Genomic DNA, 24213 nt, shown 5'->3' on the forward strand with positions numbered 1-24213 from the left:
AACCCCAAATTTACTGAGATGTATTTGAATGGAACAGTGGTATTTTCCTCAAAGATGTAATGGCAAGTCATTTAACTTTGCCCAGGACTTAGGCTACTTTGCTGGAAGTCCCCATGCAAGTTTTGAAGGGGGTGATAAGACCAAACCTGAACTCACTGCTGCCATGAAGCTCCTACTTTACTTCAATACATTTTAAGCTACTTTTGCCATCACTGTGTAGCCCCTTAGGCAGTGAGTCTGGCTCTGCTTTTTCCAGCTTGACTTTTGCTTGTAAGTTTGTGTATAATCATTCATTTTTTGGCAGGAACTGGAATGTTAAAAAGGCTTACTTGTAAATATAAGAATTTTGTGCAAAAGTCTCCCAAGATTTGGTTTATAGCTTTGAATGTTCTGTGTAAAACTGACAAACTGAGGGTATAAATGAGCTTGTAGGATGATAACCAGAAAGCATTCACAGATTCTGCACAGTAGAGTGTCTAATGCTTTCCCCCTGGCATGAGTGGTGCAGTCAGACCCTACAGGACTGAACGCTAAAGCCATAGAAAAAATGAAAGCGAACTGCAAATTAGTATCCATTAGTGACTGTTATTCTAGTGTACATATAATACCCAAATGCCTGTGCATATATTTAGAAGAGTGCCATTGTCTTTAGGAGAAGAATTAAATTCACTTGTTCTTGGCTTTAATTGCTTCTGCAAAATTAAATTTGGGGTGGTGGCTTTGCAAAAGGAACATTACCTCACCTTTCATAGATGAAATCCTTGGATTTGTATAGAACCTATGGGAAATAATTATATCAATGTGTTTAAGGTCTTTTCCTCTCCTGATAGAATTCTCTGAAATTTAGACTAGTGGGATTTTACACTGTTTCCCTAAAAAAAGAAATAGGTAATTATGTGAGAGAGAGACATCTACAAGGCACGTCTTCCAACAAAACTGGCGTAAGTATGGGTCAAAATTACTACTCCTTGGGTGAAAATCCAGGCTAACTCCTTTGCTGTCAGTGGATTTAGGAGAGCAATGGTAAGAGCAAGACGTGGACAAACTTTCAAGTAGTGCCAATGTAGGAGTTGAGTATTACGATTCAATTCAATACAGTGGTCTTAGTTCAAATAGGGATTCTTTTTGATGTGATAATCTTTGTAAGATCCCCTTGTTTTTAAAGCTAGTTGCATTATAAAATATTTATTCCTGATTAGTTTTTACTTGTCTAGAGATATATGATTTTGTCTTTAGTGTGTCGATTTTCTGAAGCTAGAAAAATGTAATTAAAATGCACAAACTGCATTTTTGTGCCCTGATTGCATGGAATGCTATATGTTTGCCTGTCGCTGGTGCCGTTCAGAAGGCGGTCCCGCCCTGCCCAGGCTGGCTCAGCCACCGCGGCAAGCAGCAGCAGGCACGGCGGGTGAGCAGCACAAGCCAGGCCGATCCAGTGGCTCTTGGTTCCGACGAAACGTCGAGGGCACAGGTGGCAAGCGGCAGACAACGGCGGAGAATGAAGGAAGGAGCCGGCCGAGTAAGTCCAAGGAGGTTTATCTGACGGGTCAGGCGGAGCCTCCCCACCTGCCAAGGACTGCTCAGACCGAGACGCTTCCGGATTTTTAGGACACCCCCACCCCACCCCCCTTTTACGAGGGGCGGTACAGAGGGAGGTGAGGAGGGTACAACCAATCGGGTTCAATACAGAAGGGACTAGGAAGGTGACTGACACAAACGAGGACCACACAGAGGGGAGAGGAGGGAATTTTCCCCGAACCTAGCCTATCACTCGAAGCCCCTCACAGAACCCTCTAGCTCTGAGGCAGGGCTCTGAGGTGACAGGCAGGCTCCAGGGAGGAGGGGGAAAGGATTGACACTTAACAGTTACTGGGGGACTACCAGGGACAACTATGAGGAAGGCAAAACGGGGGGAACAAGGAACAAACCATCTTACAAAGAACTTAGAAAAACCTATAAAATATAAAGAACTCATTAACACACTGCTACATTTTCCCAGTTTCTATATGCAAGTTACTTTTGGGGATGTAGACAGGACACTCAAATTATGAAAATGGACTCACTGAAATGGAAAATTATCTCAAAGGAAGAACAGGTACATGCCAGTTTGTCTCATTTAATCTTTTGAGATAATTGAGGGAGTTTGCTATATGGCATTTGCTTGTGCTCTAGAACCAGGCTCTTGCCCCTCAAACCTTTGGCAGGCTTTACAGGTTGTGCTGAATCTGTTCAGCCTCTCTTTTGAGAGATTTGCTTTAGGATGGGCCATAGGGCTGGATCACTCTAACTCCTGAAAGTCCCTGGGATACTAGAAATGCTTAAAAACTGAAGCTTGCAGAGAATCTACCACACACTTGCAGAGAAGTGTGTAGTAGAAGGTAGACTTTTATTTTGAGATACAAGTTGTGGGATATGCTTTGAATCACAAAGGTTCATAAGGAGGATCAAAGGTATCAAGCAGGAATGTGTCCTTCAAGACAAAGGGCAGTTTCTGAGGTGCAGTACAGGGGAATTTCATTACTGTTCTCATCATAGGAAGAAAAAATGCCTATACAAGTGTTTCCTTCCATATAGATACTAAGAAATTATTTTCAAGTTGATTCTTCAGCCAATACCAAGGCCCTGCAGCCACATAGACCTGGCTGATGTATCTGCTGGCTTGCGCAGCAGGTCTGTGACCAGGGATTGGGAATAATAACACCCTGATGTAATTCCAGTCTTATCCAATCTTGTGAGTCTTTCATAATGACTCCTTTGGTCTTACTCCAGTTGGGAAGGTTGCTTTTGTGCACAGTATAGCATCATGTGGCAGAAAAAAACATGTAATTCTTTAGTGCTATTTCTTCTTTCCTCTGAGAACACAGACAGCTTTGTCTGCAAACATCTTCTCTTTTTATATGGCAACTTAGAATAATTTATTATTTTGCTTTCTTTTTCAGAAAGTGTAGGGACTATGATGCTTTCTGTTCTTTATGTAATTTTTGTGAAGAAATTATATATATGATTTAAGTTTTCGGGAATCCATGTATTCAAACAAGGCGCCAATAAGGTAACAGGGTGGTTAGGGAACTGAAACTTATTTGTTGTACATCACTACAGCAAAAGCTTTGTTGTTGCTCCTTGCAGATGAAGTTACTGAACTATGATTATATTGCAGAGAATGAAAAGAGACAAAAATAAAAAGGCAATAAAGCAAATTTTTAGATGTCTTGAGGGACACAATTATTGTTGACTCTGTTTTATATCATAAACAGTCCGAAAGTCTGACAATTTAAATTATACATTCATGAAGACAAAATTCTTACTGTTTATATTCACTGCTGCTGTTATATTCTTTTTGAAGTTCCAAATTAACAAGAAAAAACTTAAAATTGTCTTTTAATGATATTTTGAGAAGATAGAGTAAAACTGTTTAAATACCAACTCTGAAAAAATGAAAGTCATCTGGACATTTAAATGTTTTTTTACTGTAACATTACTGGTGTTTCATACAGTAACTGACATAATCTATGCCCATGGAAATAGTGAGGGATGTGGTCTTCGGTTAGTTCTGTTTTCTTTGGAGTTCTAGTGTTCTAAATATTTCTTTCCTATTAAAAATTAAAATACGAGGAAATATGGAAACAGTAGTTGCAGGGAGAAAAGTGTGACTATTTAACTAGAATACACAGAAGCAGTATTTACAGCCTGTTTTTCATTCAGAATATCCCAGCAACCTAAGAGGTCTTAGTTGTCTTATTTATTCTGCATTTTCATTTTTCTCCCCAAGTGTTCTTTCTGGCTGTGGCATTTGTCACAGCTCTTTTAGACTTAGAGGACTGATCTCTCTCTATGGATATGTAAGCAGTGGCATTTGTAAGCAGTAATGTTCTCTCATCTCTCTGCTTGTTGAGATGACATGTATTTTAAGGGATTGTGTGCTGTTCTTTTCTGTAGCTGCGGTGAGTAACTTTTGAAGCTTTGATTCAAACCCATGGACCTCACAAAAGTGAAGTTGCTCCATTTGACACCAGTGCCATTGCTGGTTTAAGTTATTCTTTTTCTGATTTTCAGAGATCTAGCCCACTGTATATTCCTGAAAAAAAAATAAAACGGGATGCACAAATAACAGAGAGCACTGGGCCTGCCTGGTTAGGGCTGGATGAATAGTGAAAACTGGTGCCTGGCAGGTGTATAAGGCAAGCCTGCAGCGCAGACCAGTGGGGCTGTTGGACTGGGTGGGGCTGGCACAGTTGTCCACTGTGTCTTCTGAGCATGTGGAAGCTGTCAGCTCCCTGTGGGTTTACTCAGTGTGGCATTAAGGAAAGGTTGCAATAGGCACGCGTATCTTCATTGCTCTTCATTGCTTCTCACACCAGCAAGTAAGCGGGGGTGGATGTGCAGTGGTTGGCATGAGAGAGGCTAACTTGCTGCAAGAAAATGGGGGCAAAGGAAGCTTGAGGGCAAGGTGTAGGGAACTAAAAGCAGGTTTTGTCCCCAGCTGCCAAAAACTTTGAGTTGCTTTGTGCACTGAATGTCAAGACCTCTATGCAAAAGTGCCAGAATGTCAGAAAGACCCTTAAATGAGCATGCCTGTGAGTGCATAAACAACGGCAGTACAAGGGGCTGGAACGCCCGCTGTAGGAGCGTGGTAGTTGAGTCAGTTTCATATGCCAGAAATCCACACAGCAGAGATTAATAAAAGGCACACATTCTAGTTTGCCTTAAAGGTCTTGGATACTGCATGGCTTACTGCAGTCTGCTAGGGACTTGGCAAAAAATCTGCCCTGGTCAGTAAGTGCAGGGAGGAGACCCAAGAAAATGAAACTGAATTGCAGGTATGGCAGTGTTACTGGTATTATGTCACGTGGCTAAACTGGTTTTCAGTCTATTTGTGCAACTTATGTAAAGTTTAGTAAAACTGTTAATCTTGTGTGAGCATTCACTTATAAATATCTATGTATACAGAGTTCTCTTTTGAGTTTGTAAATCAAGTGAAGAAAAAAATGTTTTTTTAAGAGATGGCTGTGTTTCAGCAACAGATTATCTATTTATGTAATTTAGTATTAATTTATTTAGAAGCTCATACTCCAGACAAAAGATCTGGCCATAGTCAATCAGATTTTTCTGATGAAAAATTCTAATAAATTTACTTGCATCACAAAGCATATCAAGTATTTTTGTCTGTTTTTTTCACATTTTATTGCCTGAAACAAATAGCAGAACTGCTTGAGTTGATGCAAGAGTTGCAGAGATGATCAAACCTTTGCATGAACATTTTGGTATGTTCTGAAATTATTTTTCTGACTTTGTAAGGTCACTTTGGCTATTCAAAGGATTATATAAATCTGAACTTCCATTATTCCAACCCTTTGTTCACAGCTCCACCAGAACGTTGGAATAGTTTCTTAGAAGTCACTTATATAAGAGCCATAGTAATTGAGGTCAGAGGAGCCATAAGCTTGATGAGCAGCATGCTAGGAGCTGTGTTAAGTGGTCAGCATCCATCTGGAGATGAGGTTTTATCACTGAATAATTAACTGTGCACTTGCCTCTGATGGTCACTGTTTTGGAGAAGAGGTTTTTGCCTTCTGAATGGACTTCAGCAGTTTTTCCCTCTAAAAATGGTTTTGAAGAGCTCCTTTTATATTTCGTGAGGCTTTTTTCTCTACTCTTTGGCAGCTAGCTAGTTTGGGGGCAGGGAGAGGTTTTGATTAAAAACTCGGTGAACACATACTGGAGAAGGAATTCTGATTTCCTGCGAGCCAGTGCAGCTGAGAGAGGATAAACTACCATATTCTTTATCATCATATTGTTCTTCTATAAGGGAAACAGGTTGATGGTTTATAGGTAAGGCAAGATTCATGCATTCTTTTGCACACAGCCAGGCCAGTGGGGACACAAGAAGGCACATGCCTGTGTTTGTGGTGGGGTTATCTACATGTGTGCTCTCAATGCAGCCCATTCAAAGTCTTCCTGTAACTAAAGCTGATTTTTTTCCTTTTAGCTTGTCTGTCTCATGTGGCAAACATCAGTCTTAGATTTATCTGTCTCACTATTCTTCATGTAATGTGACTTGGTCTCTCAAACAAAATATATTGTTCATCTGTCCTGGCTAACGAGGAGGTGTGGGCATATGTGTGTGCATGTGAAGTCAGACAAAATTTCTAAATTTTTGTGCTTCATTGTTGCTGTGGGAATTGCAAGGGGAGAAACAAGAGGAAATACCTTGCACTGCAGTATGACTACATATGCTCTGCAATGCTTTAAATTTTTCATTTGGCAGTAATCATGGGCTTATTTAACTAGTCTTGATACGAAAAAATTTTTGCATTTTTTGTATTTTTCATATATGTATGTCTCTGTAGACTATTACTGAATAATATCTTACTTAACTCCTGTACTTCTACACTGTTGGACAAACACATGGCTGGAATCCTGTTCTAATCTTGCCTCTTCAGTGAACCAAGGCCATTTCAGTTTCCCATATATGTAGACATAAACAATGTGGGCCAATAAGCAAGGGGGAGGATTCAGTAGGGAGCCAAACTAAGAAGGGGAACCACTTCATTAACTGTACTTTTAATTAGGGACTCTTGTCAATTATGCTAATTTGCTAGACTTATAAAAGTGTTGAAGCCTTGAATCATGTGTGCATTCTGCCATAAGTGCGCCTGGAGGACCTTCAGTAAATGGTAACTGCTTTTTATGATTTTATCATTTTAATCTTGTTTGGCTTGTCATTTTAGGGGCTGATAAGGCACCAGTCAAATGAAAAAGGTATAGTTGTGTATTGTACAGCTTTATGTTCAAGCATGCTTTATATCTTGTTAGCGTGCTGTTCACTGCCTGTTTTTCTCTTAGTCTTCTTTCTAGATTTTCTGAAGTTTTCTCAGTAATAGGATGCCAGACTTTCAGGTTATGTAATGTTCTTCATGTTCTAACTTTCATCCCTGCTAACTTATTTTATACTTGGTAAACACATAATGTGCCTACTTTGCCTGTAAGGAAATCTTGATCTCAGAAAATTCTGATCTGGAAAATTACCTCCTAAATGAAGGAGCTGGGCAGCTATTGAGGTGAAATTGAGGTGAATGAGATGACACACCATGGAACAGTTGCTTCTTGTAACGCTCATAAAGTTAGTAAATAATGTGAGCTTCAGAACAGAAATATCTTTCTTAGAGTGACAGAATAAATTGTGCTACACATTTCCAAAAGGTAATTTTTACATCAGTTATTTATTCCTGTAGTAACAGTGACAGGCGCAAAGCAAAAGCAAATCCCTTCTTTCTTTCCCAATCCAGTCTACCTTCTTTTACAAGCAATTGTTCATGAATTTCTAGTAACTAAGGGTCTATTAATAATCACCTCTGGTATCTTATGGTAGTGAAATGTGACACTTGCCCAACAGGCACTGCTGGAGCTGTCTTTATCCAAATACAGCACTTCAGAGAGAATTCTTCTTATATCCAGTCATTTCCCACAAGCTTTTCAGAGCTGCAAGGCAATAGACTTCCGTATATTAATCCAAATAGAATTCTTAAATAAGACAATGTAATCAAGTAAAAATAAATGTAATGGCTTTTTAGAGTCCTTACAAATCAGGCAGAAACGTTAGGAAAAATTGATTAAGCATATGTCATAGTAAATAATAGAAGCCTGGATTACATCCAAGTCAGGTCATAACTGGTTAATATGAGCAGCTGGCTATATGTCTTCCTTGAATTCTGATGGTTTTTAGACTTTGCTTATACCAGTGTAGGATGCATACTGATGTAAATCAAACCCTAAGTCAAGCCTCTGTGGAAATTGATGCAAAAGTATTTGTTAGCATATTTTAACAGCCTGGATACTACTTATCTTTAGATATTGTTTGATGTTTGCTATTCAGTACTTCTAGCACTTTCTTAAAGTGCTAGCTCTAAGTGAAAACAGAACACATTGGAGCAAGACATGTTTTTTAAGTGCTCAAAATAAGCAGGGAGTTGTAAAATAACATTTTTTAAATGCTTGTTGCACAATAGGGCAATGCAGAACTCGAAGGAGTTAAGAGTAAGGATTTCTGTATGGGGCAAAAGTAAGTTTCCCTTTGCAGTGTCTTTGAGCTTGGAGCCTCACAATACTGGTGCTTTGGTGATTTGAGATCATATTATGGGAACTCCATATTTTGAAATTTTCTGTTAATCAATTGTTTAACAGAACAGGTTGTTTGTGAAATATGGATAATCATAAAGAACTGCTATAAGTCTCTTAACACTTGTGGTCATGGTGCATTTGTTGGAAATCAACTGCAGCATCATGAGATTAGGTAAGAAGAGCTTGGGAGCTGACAGGTGACAGAGATGCTGGCCATCACCTCTGTGCTGTGCTCTGCCATCACTGCAGCTCAGGTGGGAGGTCTGTGGCTGCGTGTTTCTAGCAGAAATGGTGTTTGGTGCAAGGTGTGCAAATAAACCTGGACTGTCAGACTTCAGTTTGGTCTGTTTGTGCCGGGCCAGGCTTTACTCACTGCATCTATGCCTCGTTTGCCTGGTGTACTCAGAGCCTGAGTGTCGAACACGAGGATCAGCTGAACCATTAAGCATCACAAGCTGTGACATGCAAAACGGCTGGGATGCAAATGAGCCCCAAAGAAATTAAATGAGGTGCTAAGGGTCAAACAGTGATTTCTCTAGATAATGACAAAAGGCTCCAGATACTGCATTTATTGTACAAGTAGTGAATTGGGAGGTTACTTGCTCTGGACTTTACATCACCAAAGCCTGTTCAGTAGCCTCAGCACTGGCTGCCATGCCCACTGCCTGGACCAGAGGAACAGTTTCCCCAGATCCACCCTGAATCTCCACGTAGTGGTCTGACTAACAACATTTGTCTCCCTCTTATTTCTTTATTTTAAATGATAATTAGTCTAGCATAGCTGATTATGTGATTGGTATTGAAGTAGTTCAGCTGGATTGGACTGCATTAAAAAAAAAAATCCTCTCTTCAGACACCTCTTTAACATTCTCTCCAGTGCTGTGTCTCAAGGTTTGATCTATAAATGATCTTGACCAATTTACTTGTACTCAATTACTATGGTAAATGCATCAGTGGATTAAGAGAATCTAATGCAATAGATTTGGATTGTAATAATTCAGTTGATATTTCCTCATTCAGATTTCCATAAAAAGTCACAGTTGGCTAAAGTAGGACTGGTGGTATGGTGGTATGGCTGGCTGGCTCAAAGATGTGACACAACAGGAGCCCAATAACATGGGAAGATGAGGTGGCATGGTGGAGAGCTGCCAGAATCAATTGCAGGGCTTAATTCAAGTTCGTTGCTGATTGGTAAGATGTGTTATACAGGAAATTAATGAAATTTGCAGGCGGTATTAAATTGAAGGTATTTGAACCCCAGTGAAGAGAGGCAAATTTAAGTTATCATTGACCATGAGAAAAACAAGAGGAGTATTTACTAAGAAATGTTTCATTCTAGGAAAAAATAAAGTATTTCTGAAGAAAGGTTATCACATGTAACACAGAAGAGAAAGGAGAAATGCTGTCACTGGGTGTCTCACTACAGTTTAAAAACTCTATTTGTGTGTGTTACAACCATGAAAAAGCCACTGTAATTCTGGGAGTTGTTCCTAAAAATACCCTTTTCTGAACCTGATATTGCAAGGCAGTGCTTGCAAGCTCATATAAAAATCAAGGGTGGAGGGGGAAATGAAACCTGTATTTTACAGGGTTTTGCAGGGTATTTGTTGGGGTAATACAGTCTGACATGTTTCATTCATGCACTGCACACGGAGCTTGTTTTTTGTCTGCTGAAGCATACATGGTGCAATGACTGATTGTGTTTTCCTTTCTTTTTACAAACGGAAAAAGCATAACAAATGTTTTATTTCTGTCTTATTGAGGTACTACTTTACTAGAAATGTTTCTACGTAACTTTGAAAACAATAATGAGGCAGTCACCTTTCAATCTTTATTACAAAAGAGTAACTAAAGATACATCATGCCTGTGTAACATGTAAGTCTTGCTGGCTGCTTGCAAACCCCTATCTGGAGCAGCATCAGTTATGGTAATTTCTATGTAAGCTGAAAACTTCGTTTTGAGCACAAGCATCTGATGAGAAATTTTCTGTAAATACATAAATAAATGTTAGAAGTTAGACATAGTTTGTTTCTTGTGCTTTATGGTGTACTTTTGACAGCTGGTGATATCTCCATGTGCTTACAGACATAATAAGTAACTGATAAAGTACAGACATTACCAAACCTGAGGCCAGCTCTGTGTGCCAGGGACAGCTGACTTGTTTTTCTGATGGCAGTGAAGGTGTTATTTGCAGCTTCCTTCACTGGCTGCTGGTGATTAAACTTCTAATAACCACAAGATTTTAATTACATTTGATCTTTCTAGGCTGTTTTGATATCAAGTGAACTTTTAAAAACCCACAATCATCTTCCACAGAACTAAAAATGAATTGAAATTCTGCCATGCAATTTTGAGCTGGCATTTTGGTAATTACAGAGAAGAAGGTACATAAAAATAATATTCCAGCTGTACCGGGACCCAAGGCCATTCTTGTGCAGTGCACTCATGTTAGACCACTGCAACTGGACAGTGGCCTTGCAGAGCCTTGCTGCGGGAATACCTATGGCCAGAAAGGAGAGGGGAATTTGGGGGGAAGGGATGAAGGACAGAAATGTCTTTAGCAGAGCTGTGTCTACGGTTTGCAGCTAGGCTGTGGGCTAAGTAGTGTGATTTCTCCTAAATTTTATGCTGAGTTACCATATCAAATTCAAATACTGTAGCTTTTGTCAATGTCATTCTGGTTCTAAAGTGTTTTGATTTCTATTGGGAGTTATTCTGAGATAAATGTATCGGACTCAGCAAAATCCTGTGCTGTTCCACTGTTTCTGTACATGCATGGCACTTACCTTGTACCAGCATGGACTAAATTCAAGAAATAAAAGAAGGTAACCATGTCAGGATATTTATTAATAGGACATTAGTGACATATGGCAGTATCTTAGGTGAAAATTTTCATAATGCTAGCTAAACTCACAAACTGTTTGCAAATACGACTGACTTTGAGAAATGTCCCAGCATTAGCTGGGACAAAGTGGAATGTTACACTGATGTATTCTGCTCTCCCGAGAAGAATAAGATGAAGTAATTTCATCGAGGAAGAACACAGCACATTTCAGAGTCCTTGTTAAAGACTGCGAGGTGATTTCTGTTGATATCTCACCCACAAAAGTATGCCCTATACTCAAGCTAATTGTACTGTCCAAAGTCTCTAATGTAAATAGAACTTGCATTGCCCACTTTTTTTGGCTACCAGCATTCTCAGAACTGATGAATTTCCAGGTTTCTTTGCTTAGGCTTTGCTCTGAGATGTGATTAGACAGTTGTTAGTCATACCCTGTTGGCTTTGCAGTTTGCTTCTACCTTGTTTTGGAAGCCCTGAAGATGCTCTGTTAGCAGTTACTCAGGGAGTCAAAATTTTCCGCAGGTCTGATGTCTGTTTTTTGAGGGGTTTTTTTTGAGAGGTAATTCAGTGATGGCTGTATGGCTAGATGGATGGATAAGCAGCTTTTCTTGTTTTGGAAGTTGATAATGTGCCAGAGCCGCACTGCACTAGTGTTAGGCTTTGTTATTTCTCACCTCCTACTAATCGGAAATATTTGTTACTGTTTTATATGAGTGAACGCCTTCAAATTTGCTTTTCAGGAGTTTTCAGCTGGATTCTAGAACCAAGACCCTTGGTGAATATTGGGTTCATGATGCATCAGTTGAAAATGCAGGTCTAGGCTGCTTGCTGCCTAATCATGCCTCAGAAGATGCCAGTGGGATCCAACAACCCCAGGAAGGCTGCCTGGTACAGTCTTAGTGTGCCTGTTTGTGTTGTATCCTTATGCCACCAGCACAAGGGCTTCTGTCAGCATTTGCCATATGCAGTGGCTGCTTCAGTCTTCCTTTTAATAGGTCTTTTACTATGAAAGTGACAGATCTTGGGACTGTCTTTACCCTCTGAAAATAGACTAAAAGGTTAGAATGTTAAGATTGAAATGTTAAAAGCCAACTGATGTCCAGAGTTGTAAGTATCCCACCTTAATAGGAGTTTTGTACAAAATACTCCCACAGAACTGAACCTAAAGTAGAGCATGATCCATGGGTCTCAGAAAGTCAAGGGCTGCTGGCTATGTGCTTCTGATGATGGCTGTTCCATTCCCCTCACCTGAACTTCTAGTACAGCTGGGTCCCTGTCATGGGTTAGCACTGGCCAGATGTTAATGCACCCATGAATATATGTTTTCCCTAACAACTACTGTGGGATGTGATCAGGAACAGAGCAGAGCAGGCTTAAATCTTGAAAACAAAAAAACCCAAAACTTTATTACATTACATAAGAACAGAGGCAGAAAACTCTTAAACACACACAGAGACAGAAATAAAAACTTCTCAGAACATTTCTTCTCTTCTCTCAGTTTCCACCCCCCACACATTACTCTCCATAGACCAAACCTTTGGGTTTTAAATCAAACAATCACCACTCAAAAAAAAAAAAAAAACAAAAAAAAAACCCCACAAAAAAAAACCAACCAAAAAAACCCAATCTTCAATTCAGCAAGGGAGAGAGGAGTCTCTCTCGCACCACAGCCTGTTCCTCAGAAAACACGGGTCCACCCCTCGAGCTCTCCCCTTTTTCCCCAGGGGCCGAGGTTCTGAGAGCAGGTCTCCCCTGAGGGCAGAGGGCGCCACCACACCCTCCCCCTCTCTTCTCTGCTCACTCCACTCTTCAAATGCCAGTCACTGTAGCAAAAGCAGGGGCAGCTGTATCCACCCAAAATGCAGTTTATGTTCAAAAGAGACTTAAGTTCAGTCCATGGCTAACATTATGCAAGAAAAGTCCAGCTCAGAAAGCTACTCCTCTCATTCTTTGCCCGTCAGGTTCCTTCCAATTGTGCTTTATCATCTCGGTCCCAGGCCGCTTCCCTTTCTCCTCCGAAACCACCAGTCATGAGAAGCAATGTATAAGAAAAGTTTCTTTCTGCCAAGAAAGGGTTAAGAGTCTCTAGCTCTCAGCAGGGCTGCAAACTCAGGCACTCCCAGGCTGGGCAACTCCCACATGGCTGGGCACCTTCTCCCGGAGGGGGAGAGGGGGGGTGAGCACACACGGAAGGCACTTCCACAGTTTTCCACCCCTCCATCCTGGATGGGGCCAGCTCAGTTCCAGAGTCCTGTCCACTCTCTTCTCCCCTCGGGGCCCAGCTTACTTTAGTTCCACTGCGTGGTTTTCCTGAGCCCAGCCACGTCGCTCCCCTCCCCCACTCAGGCCAGAGCTGAGCAGGGGAGAGGAGATGTTTCCCTGCTGAAACCGGAACCCAAAAGAAACCGACCCCCCCCGGAGTCCTGCTTTTAACGCTTTGTGTCCTCAGAGGCGTGTCCAAACCTCCGAGTGACCAATCCAAGTGCCAGCAGAAAAGCTGATCACTGATTGGCTTGCCCATCACTGATTGGCCTGCCTACATCCCCCTGGAAAAATTCACCTTCCCCCGCAACCACGACAGTCCCCAAGAAGCTGAACTATTTTTTTACATCTGTTAATATTTAATAAGCTAAAGGGATTGCTACCTGGCTGAACGCTGATGCCATAAAGACAAAAGCGTAGAAGAGACAACCTGTCTAGTCTAGCAGAATGGTATCATGAGATTAGATGAAATGTTTATTACTTTACGACAGATTATCACAGAGATAAATGCGAGCTTGGTTTCTGTAAACATGCTTTTTGTCATTTGTGCAGTGAAGAAAGCAAGGTCCTGTCTGTGATTTGCTTGTTCAGACTTTCAGCTTGGGCTGGATAAGTGATATGAGTAGTAACCCGAGAGCTGCTTTACTGAAAGGCAAGTTGGAGAGAAAGCAAGTAACAACTTTAAAAACATGTACACCAAGTTAACAGTCCTTGTACAATTGCAATGTTCCCTACTAGATGGGCTAATCCTAGCATTCCTGGACCTGGAAAGGCCTTAAACGCATAATAAACAAATACAGATATTTTGGAATTCAGCAGTATGTTCTAATGCTATAGAAAATACAAATTACATTGGTTTGCTGTAGGGTTTTTTTTTAATTACTCATCAGTGACAGAATAAATACAGGCTACAGCACTTAACTAGGCTGTGGGAAAGTTATATTAATGGCAGAAAAAATGAAAAGGAAGTATTAATTATAGTGAACACCTGTGGTACATCTGAAGCTGCATATTATCTACCTCAAAATAGTGATGAAGCTGTGATAGAACATCTAGTTCATGTCTTTCCACCTCCCAAGGGAATCAATTAGAAAATATTACAATCAAAATAACTCTTTGAATTCTTTAGAGTCATCATCATTAAACACCATCATTTTCTCTCAGAAAGTAAGACTGAATATTTAATTACATATGCAATCAGGCTGGAAAATATGGGCTGTTACAGCTTTACTGCTGGTCAAGACTGTATTCATGGGAAAATGATGTGTTTCTGCCTAGCAATCCTTCAAATTCAGCCTCTCAAAAGATCTTTGGAAGGTTTAAGTGAGGGAAGGCCTATCAGATGCAGTTACAAAAAGAATCAGAAGATCGAAAAGCAAGACTGAGGGCAGTGTAGGAGAAGGCTACAAAGCAAAGCTGAAGGGAAAAAATACTGAAGAAAAAGTTTAAAAGCTTGAAAGTTTTTCAGGCACCAGAGGAACAAGAGGTCACTGAAAAATTCAGCAGGACTTCAAGAAGCAATTTATTGACAAAAGCAGCAGACATTTCTCAGAGTTCCTGAGTTCTCAGCCTCATTGCTCATACTCACCTAGCAAGGTGGTCAGACACCATCTTGATGCAAACCTGCCACAAGGAGGAGACGAAATCCTGGATGAAATTTTGCTCACTGAAGATCAGCCAAAATGTAATGAGCCTGTGATGCCTCCCAGTGTTCCAGGAAGACAACTGTGGTGAAGTGGTGCCTTATTAACTTTAAGTAGGCCAAGGATCAAAAAATTTAGGAAAAAAGCAAGACTTTTCTTTGACTGTTTGTGTGCTCACCCTCTGCACCTTGATTCAGTATTTCACATGTTTTTACATTTGTGGGCAAAGCTGATTGTTAGACTAAAGGCAAAGCCTGGCTGTAACAAACTTCTTAGTTATTTTATATATCTTGCTCATCATCCCATGCAATGCCCTTCAACTCAGCCTGGTGTTCCTTCCTTCCGCTGCTTTCAAACCTGTTGAATTCCAGTTTCATTGCCGTCTGAGCTTGGACAGAGGGTACAACTGAGTCACACTGAACACTGGCAATGTGGACTTGAGGTAGCATTAGACCTCATCCTCTGGATTAAGCTTCTGGATTAAGATAAAGCTACTGTCAGATATTTGGATGCTGGTTACTGAAGGCGAAAAGATTTGGTACTGGTGCATGTGAAATACAGAGTATTTATCCACAAGTAGAATTTATCTATAATTTTTTCAACTTTACTCTTTGTAATGGTTTGCTTGCATATGGAGTTTGTTTTCTAGAGTTGGACCCCTTCCATTCCCAGCTTCTGAGCTGTGTTGAGCATCTTGCAGAGTCAGGACATATAAGCTCTTTGTGGAAAACAGCTTTTCTCAGCAATATTTAGTCCTCTATTCTTGTAGGCCATGAATCTCTGTAACTTCATTTAGTCATCCAGTGGAGAGATTTGTTGCTCGTCACCAGAGCAGCAAATGCCTTTTCAGGTTTATCTGTGACATGGCACAGTACATTTTATATATGACATTCCTTTAAAAATGCTACTAATGTTGGATTTGGTGTACTGGTGGAACAATTTCAAATGTATATGCTGCCACTGATCTCCTTTGCTGCTATCTGAACCAGTCATTATCATGTGTGAATACTTAAGTTAATCCATGCCTTGTTAATATATTAAGTATCAATTTGCATAAACAAGGTTGTTGAATGCTGTAATTTAAATGCTAGGCACAGCTTTTTTGCCTGTGACAGGAAAGTATGAAAAATAATTGTAATAATGTAATTGTAATGTGTTTCTCTATATCCAGTTTCTAGAACAATGGCTATACATGTGTTTAGGTACATCCTAAGTATGTGACAAAGCATAACCTAAATTTCAATTTGGAATCTGAGTCTTCAAGTCAATGGCAGCAAAGAGAAAAATAATCATGAGGCTCAGGAAATAACTTTGTTCCCAGTAGTGTATATTTAGAGTGAGTTTCAAAGATTTTTGCCAAAAAAAATACAGAATATGCTCAATTTTTGTGTAACACTTTCTCAAATTTCAGTAATTTATGAAATTGTCATTGTGACTTTCCTCAGAATTTAGCCTTGTAGAGAAGGGCTGTTCCTGGTGCAACAGGGATTTCTTTTCTTTTTACTCCTATTTTTTCCATCTCTTCCCAAGTCATTGGCAACAATTCCTAGGTATTGCAGGACACTGTTTTATTTAGCTTGCCAGGCCCATATTAGAAGGCTGGGAAAGGTCTGTATACTCCAGGAGATGATACATTGTAAGAGGTCAGGTGAATCTTAGATTTAAATACCCACAGCAGGGACAAATAACTTTGTGTGTTTTCTGTATCTTGCAGAAGTGAAGCCAGTGACTCCACAAAGATCAGAAGCAGTGAATCTTCATTCCCATCTTTTCTCTCTGATGTTGTTCAGTGCATTTGGAGGGGTTTTCATTTTTTCATGTGAAAGGTCATGGCAATATTAGTCTTTCTCATTTAGACTTGTTAAAGACAAAATAGTATGTATTTTAGGTTTTGAAATGGTACCATATTTTGAATGTCATAGGGGAAAATGGCTTCATGGATAATGCTGTTCTGTGTTTGTCAAGTTAGGGTTTGCAGCTTTAGCTTAAACCTGACATCTGCCATCTAAACCCAAGCTATGACTTTGTTCATACACAGACTTACTTGCCATTTGTGGCTGTGCTGGTGGGTGGGTTGCTGTGTCCAGGGGCTTCTGTAAACTGGGGAGGGTAAAGGTACAAGCAGAGCAGCACTGGAGCGCTGCAGAGCCCTCTGCCCACTCCTGAGCCAACTTGAATCGTCTTAAGTTCCTCAGGGCTGCTTTATTCCAGGGCTTTTTCCACTGGATTAATGAAATCTTGCTGACAGTCTTCATGAGAAAGGATTGCAGATGTTTTTCATGTAAATTGGCTATTATTTTTTTTGCTGTTGTTGCTTTGGCAAGAATGAAATGTAAACCAAGGAATAAGTCTGCTGTGGAAGCCAACAGGAGGGAATCTGAAAAAAAACCAAGAGCTGACTGGAATTTACTGATGTGCATGTAACTTCTGAGAAGTTATTCATTAGCTTCATTCAAAAACTGCCAATCTGTAGTTGTCCAGCTAGTTAATGTGGGCTCCATGGTATGACAGTGGTTTGTGTAGCTTTACTTTCACTGAGAGGCACCCCAGTGACACCCAGCTCCTCTGCAAAGAAGAAAAAATTCCCACTCTGTGCAGTTTAGCAGCAGGGTTTTACTGAGGAGGGCTCTATGGAATGTTAATCAACCACCTATTTTCCAGTATATAAGTAAAACACTGATTCCCCTGCAAGAAATCCAAACAGGTCAGAAAGCAGCTGGGAACCCTGTGATTGTTGTGGTAGATACCTGTTTTGCCCAAAGAAGATAAATGCCTTGTCTCAGTGTCCATGCAGTCTGTGGGTCAAAAGGAGTCTCCTGTAACAACTAACGGAATTTGTATACTACTTGCACTAAGCTAAGTATGGCTCAACTTCTTGGACTCCAGAAATACCTTCTGGATGAAGAGACAGGAGAATTTTGTTCCTTTTGTCTATATATATCTGTTTGGGGCCTGTGCATGAGGTGTGGAAACATTCAACTGACCTCTCTGTGTATTGTAAAATTGGCACAGCTCCCTGAAGTGTGGTGAGCTGGTCCTACCTGCAGCTCAGGGTTTGGCCCATGTAACACAGCAGGGAGGCTGCTTCCCTGTCAGCTCTTCTGCGCCTGAGAGATAAGCATGGCTTGTTCAACTCACAGAATCATATTTTATATGATTTGAATTGGAAGGGACCGTAAAGACCATCTTGTTCCTACCCCCTGTCATGGGCTAGGACACCTTTCACTAGACAGGTTGCTCCAAGCCCCCCCGTCCAACCTGGTCTGGAACTTGCACTTTAAAGGTGATGTATTACAAAAAGTTGATGCTCAGTCTTGAAGATACTCACAAATGAGGAAATTAAAAGTAGTGCAGACATTCTGATCTGCCTATATGCAGATGAGTTTGCTTTAGTTGGGGTTATTTCACACATTAGTGGGTTGCCAGCAGTGGAAGTACTGCCACAATGTGTCTCAGAGCTGTCTCCACCCTTCCATTGGTACATCTTGAAACTGACAATTTTTAATCAGTTATTAACTCCAGAGGCTATCTGGATTGGTGTATTGAACAGAATTTGAAGATATCTGCCACCAATAATGTGATTTGGGGAGCACTTCAGCAGCAAGATAAAAGTTGTTATATAATTTTAACAGTAGTAATTCAGTCCACCAGCTAGCACAAGAGGAATAGCATATATCCCTTTTATTGGAAGCATTCTTCATCTGCTGTGACCTTAATGTGAATTCTGTCACAAAAATGAAGTTAAGATGGAGTTACAGATGGAAATACTCACTGGTACTGCTGAGAATCTCATGTTACAGAGATGCTGCAAATAATCCCCAAAAGTGGTGATTCTCTACAAAATGCAGAAATCTCCAGATTTGTCAAGATTTTTGAGTGTCTTAATAGTGTATTTTTCACATCATATCTTTGTAGCTTTACATAGTTTTGCCACATAGGAATGCAGCTTAATCTAGATAAAAACTCGCTTAAGAAACTGGCTTTTTTTCCAAATCTTTTTTCCTAAAAAGTATGTTGTTTTCCTTTAGTCAGAAGAAGATTGGATTTGGCTTGCATTAAAATTTCAGGATTTCATAAGTCCTGAAAACATTTATTGGAAATGTCAGTGGTTTTAACAGCTTGGGAGTTACCTGAAATTACTTATTTTTGTGAAAACCAGTGTAGAACAAACCTTATTTTGTCCATGGGTCTCATGGGAAGGAGGTTTCAGTTTGTAGATCACATTATTATGCTACTTTCTCAGTCATTCCCAATCACACTTAATTTTCATTACGTGCATATGTATGCTATCGTGGTGAGCTTTATGCTACAATTTAGTCTTTGTTTTAATTTGGTAAATGACTTCAGTGTACTGACTGCTGGCAGAAGTGTCACAGACCTTGTGGTTTCCATTGGGATGATGGAATTTCCCATGATCGTTTGCATAGATACTGATAAACAACTGGCCTCCTAAACTTGCTTTTGTGTGTAATTGCTGTCGCTGTAGCAAGGTATCACGTACAACCTGCTTTAGGTTGGATATTCAGGGCAGGTGCCACATCTGAACTTCAAAGCCTGTCCACTCTGCAGCAAAGTCAGCTCCATCCTGCACAGATGTAGTATAGTTCAATTCACAATAACAACAAAGCAAAATACTCCCAGGCAATCTGCTAGACTGATGCTAATGTACTGAGGTGCACCTTTGTGTCAGAATCAAGCTCTGAATTTACTGCAGGCAGGTTTACAGGCAGAGCATCAGTAGATCCCTGGTGTACTTTTGGTACTCTTTTAGTATCTCTTACCCAGGATGCTGACTTAGGTACCCACACAGCTACAACTGTGCATTTCGTCATCACAGTCAGAGCTCAGGCAGCTTCTTATTTCTAAAGGAAATACTCTGAAAAATATTCACCTCCTCAAATAAAGGATGTCCGCCAGCATTTGTTGCATCTTAAAGTGTTCTCTCCTAGTTTGATACATTTGAGTGATAATTTGAGGAAAGAGAATTCCTGCTTGCTCTGGCAAATACTCTAGTTTTTTAGTGTTTACAATGCCTCTGTTCCTCTGAGGTCTTGGTTTTCAGCTGTAAAAGAAAATATCTGCTTTTTGAACTGGGGATTTGCAATTCTGTGCTCACCTGCCTAGGCACAGACATGGTCCCTCCTGTCATTCCCATTCTTACACACAAAATAGTGTGTAACCACTTATCCCCATGATTTCTTAGGGACTGTAAATGCTGATCTTCAGCCATGACAGATCTTTTATTTCTTTCAAGTTTCAGAGAAAACAGAATATTTACATTTGCCCGTTGCCTTCATATGCCCTACTGTTTCAAATAAACAAGAGTGCAGCATCAGGGATGCAATATTGTCTCCCCAAATTTCTTCCTTCTTGGCTACCTCTCCATATGGACAGCCTGATCTTTCACTCCCAGAGCTCCTTCTTCATGGCTGAGATCCAGCTGATGTTAAAAGGAATCCTGAAGCCAGCTACTTTCCAGGTACTTTTTGATGTAAGGAGTTTGCAGGCAGGGGGAGTCTGTCTTCTTCTAAGTAACAAGAAATAGAACAAGAGGAATTGGCCTCAAGGGAGGTGTAGGTTGGGTATTAAGTAAAATTCCTTCACCCAAAGGATGGTCAGGCACTGGCACAGGCTGCCCAGGGTAGTGGGATGGTCACCATTCGTGGAGATATTTAAAAGATGTGTAGATGGGGCACTTGAGGAAATGAGTGACTGGTGGTCTTGTGTGAGAGACTGGAAAGAGTGATGTCTCAAGACATTTTGGGATGCATGTGTGCGGGGGCAGGGGCAGGTCAGGTCTGGCCCTGGTGAGGCAGTGCCCTGCCCTGTACACCCACCCCTGGCAGTGGCTGCCACACACTGGACACCATGCCCCACCCCCAACTCCTGGAGGCCTTAAGACAGCTCCTGAATGCCCAAATGACCAGAAGCCCCACCTGGGGGAAGGGTCAAAGGGTATTTTAAGGCCACAGGGCATGAGGCACTCATATGTCTTGACCCTACCTGTCTTTGGAATTTCTATCAGAACATCACTAGAACCCAGGAGCTGGTAGTTAGGTCTTTTTCTATACCTCTTCTGTCTCTCTCCTAATTCCCTCATCTTGGAATTTGTGAGTAATTTAGAATCGAATGGGCTTAAAGTTTGCTAAGTTGAATGGGCTCAGTTAATTCTTTGAGAAGTGTTCTGTATTGACTGAATGTTGCACTAAACCTTTTGCCAAAGTTCCTCCATTTTCTGAAGTTACCAGTAAAGTTCTTTTTTGTTGTTTTGATCTCTTGAGAATATCTTGTCAGCACTTCTCCTGTGCATCTAACTCAATGTACATGAACAACCACAAACCCTTTTAAAAACCCCATCAACTGAGTTGTTTGGGGCCTTACACCTTGGTAACACTTGACTTTTGCTAGTGACAGTTTGCCTAGATTGAAGATTCCTAAATTTGACATCCTGAAGACATTGGCTGTAGCCTGTGGTCATCCTCCAGGCTTTGTTAAATGCACAAGTCCCAGGAACAGTGATTTTCCACATGTCCACTGTAGCCAATGTAATATTTTGTTCTGTAAATGCAAATAAAATATTAATAAAATAAATATAAGTATTTGAGTTTTTAAAAAGCTTAAGAATCTCACACAGCTGTTCAGTACCTTGTGCAGATCAATGTAGTCTGAGGGACTGCTGTCTGGAACTGGGTGGCTGGAGACCTCAGCTGTGGCCAGCCTGGGGGGAGGAGTGGAGGCCGGATGGAAGGCAGAGAATGCTGCACAAGCCAGGACAGGCTCCTCCCACTATGACAAACGCCCCTGTGTGCCCCTAGTCTTGGGCAATTCCTTGCAAACTGATGTGTTTCATTTCAGGACTTGGGTATTTAAACAGCACCTTCCCTCAGATATTTATCACAAAAAATTCAATTGACGTGTTTTGAGTTATAAAATAAGAAAAAATAAATTAATTTGTGCAATGGCTTCTGCAACTAGAAACTAAGGGGGAAGCTCTTTGCTGGTATACACTAAGGCTGCAAATATACCTGTGCATGCAAAGACAGATGCTGGCAGCAGGTGAGCAGCAGTTAAGGCAGGGTTGTGACTCCAGGGACACCAACATTTGGGGAGCTGGGGTCTGCATCTGAGGGAATCTACTGCAAAGCTAGAGGAAAGCTGAGGAAACTTGTTGAGACCAGGTGTTTTGTTCTGTGTTGAATTTCTTCTGAAAAAGACAGTATTTGCACAGATGCTGCCCTAATCTCACTCTCCATGTGCAAGTAGAAAATTAATTTGGGTTCTGAGACCTGCCTCAGTGTATTTAACTCCTTCTGTACCTGAGTACTTGCTATTTCACCTTCTGAGGAAACATAACCAGATCTCTAGCTGATTTTTTGAAATATGACAGAACTGAAAAAATTGCTGGGAATTGCTATACCTCCTCCTAGCCACTCAATGTTTGTAGAGCTTTGTTTCAACAGTTTTTTGTTGTAATATCCTTGAAAAGGCCGTCCACATACGTACTTGGCAGAAAAATAAGTTAAGTGTCTTGCTTCTCTTTCTGGTGTGTGAGAAAAGATATGAAGGAAAAGGATTGTGGTGAAATTTTCTGTTTCACCCTTTGCAATTAGTGATTTTCCTCTGACTTTTTTGCTCAAGAAGACGGCTGGAAATTGCTGCTTTCTACCTTTGTGTCAGACTCTCTTAATTAGCAGGAGCACACAGTCCGCGCAGCTGGGGCTTTGATGCCTTGCTCACTACTGCTTCCCACTGAGAAGATTTCCATTCATTCCGAATTGGTATCCAGCCCAAAGCCCTGGCTTCCCCCTGAGACCCTCAGCATGTCTACAGGACTCCAGTTTAGTATTCACTGGAAAAGCTGCACTGATGCTCCCTCGCTAGACCTACAGGCTGCTGGTTAGAGCCATAAGAGAACGGGAGGAAGAATTAGCCTGTGTGTTTATGTGGCTGTGCTCCAGTAAATATTTTGATGCATCTGCTGCCAGCTCTGGTCTGGGAATCTACCTAGCATTTAAATTTTGATGGGGAGCTGTTTTGAATAATAACAGTGCAGCCGGCTGTGAGTCAGTGCATGTGTGTTGACTTAAAAAAAACCCTCAAAGCTTAATGCTAGCTGAATGCCGAGCTGCAGTGCTTTGCTTTTTCCCTCCTCCTTCCTTCTTTTCTTTCTTGTCTGGACTTCCTCTGTTTTGTTTTGTTCTTGGGGGCATTTTACATAGATTTTTTCACTGTCAGTGGAGGGGTGGGGTAAGAGGAATAAAAAAAAATCTCAGCCAAAACAAATCCTCCCCAAAAACTCACGAGCAGCTTTGCAATGGGTGCTGTCATGGGTACGTTCTCTTCTCTACAAACGAAACAAAGAAGACCATCAAAAGGTAAGACCTCCTGTTATGCTTTTCCTGTCCCTTTGGTTTATTTGCTGTGGGAGACATTTGCATGGGGAAGGGAGGAGAAAATGAACATGTGCCACTTGCAAGTAACCTGGCAATGTTTTTGTGAGGGATAATTTGCAGAGGAGAGTGGGATGCTAGTGGTGAAGAAAACATGTGGGCATTAAGAAATTGCTGTGCAGGGGCTTGGGGGTTGAAAGGAATGTGAAATACTGTAATCCTTCATGCAGGCATGTATGAGGAGGAGAAACTCAGTGGCTTCATATGCAGAGCACTTGCAGAAGAGACCTGTTTATTTCCAAATCTCATGCTTTATAAACGCTTTGAAGAGGGAATAAAATGTAGATATACAGCAAATTCTTCCCAATACCTTCGGGTTTCTGTCTCAGGAAGTATTGTTAGAGTCAGTGTTGCATATTCAGTAATCCAACACCAAGTGTGCAGTACTAATGATGTGTGTTTTATAAAGATTAGCAAGAGGGGAAAAATTCAGGATTTTTGCTTTTTTAAGCAGGGAGAGAAGCAGAAGCTCATGAAAAATGAGCAAGTAAGCAGCAATTCCAGGAATTTTAATCCTAAATCCATGAATATTGCCTATAAATACTGATTTTTTCAGGAGGTCAGGTTTCTGTAGTATTTGCTTGAGATTTGCTCCGTTTTCTTCAGGGTTAATTCAAAAATTCCAGGATATTACTGAGCAGAAAGTTGAAAGCACTGTCAGGGACACATCCATACCTTACAGAATGAGTATTGTTTAGAAAACAAAGGAAAAACTCTATAACTTCTGCAATATTTGTGCTATTTAGAAATATTTCCTGCCCAAACCTCTGCATTTTACAGTCCCTTGGTATTTATAGGGAGGTCTCTATTTCCACTGCATCTGTTGCTCAGTTCATATATATGCTTTTGAACTGCAAGTTGGTATGGATTTTCTTGCAATTCAAGTTGAAAACTGTC

The 24213-nt window shown here is 40.8% G+C and overlaps 1 protein-coding gene and 1 long non-coding RNA gene across 17 annotated transcripts in view; one reads left to right on the top strand and one right to left on the bottom strand.

Annotated features, from left to right (window-relative positions):
* The window catches only part of KCNIP1 (potassium voltage-gated channel interacting protein 1), a 239983-nt gene that overhangs the window by 39146 nt on the left and 176624 nt on the right, over positions 1-24213 (top strand). For 3 of the 16 annotated variants that reach the window (XR_010082454.1, XR_010082455.1, XM_063413589.1), the window contains exon 1: positions 22845-23241. The exons of 3 other annotated variants lie outside the window; for them this stretch is intronic. Coding sequence is in view for 6 of the 13 variants with exons in the window: in XM_063413589.1 (XP_063269659.1) it covers positions 22973-23241 (269 nt within the window). In the remaining 7 variants the exon portion in view is untranslated. Of the gene's footprint in view, positions 1-1255; positions 1520-1542; positions 1656-22830; positions 23242-24213 lie in introns of those variants that run through there. 10 more of the 16 variants (XM_063413599.1, XM_063413597.1, XM_063413594.1 and 7 more) reach the window with 8 other exon arrangements.
* Positions 12342-15490, bottom strand: LOC134558959 (uncharacterized). The gene is made up of 2 exons (XR_010082435.1): positions 13249-15490; positions 12342-13022 (listed from the first exon to the last, which is right to left on the bottom strand). It is a non-coding gene; the product is annotated as an uncharacterized LOC134558959 (long non-coding RNA).

The sequence above is a fragment of the Prinia subflava genome, chromosome 16 (assembly GCF_021018805.1).
Source record: "Prinia subflava isolate CZ2003 ecotype Zambia chromosome 16, Cam_Psub_1.2, whole genome shotgun sequence".
In the NCBI taxonomy this organism is placed as follows: domain Eukaryota; kingdom Metazoa; phylum Chordata; class Aves; order Passeriformes; family Cisticolidae; genus Prinia; species Prinia subflava.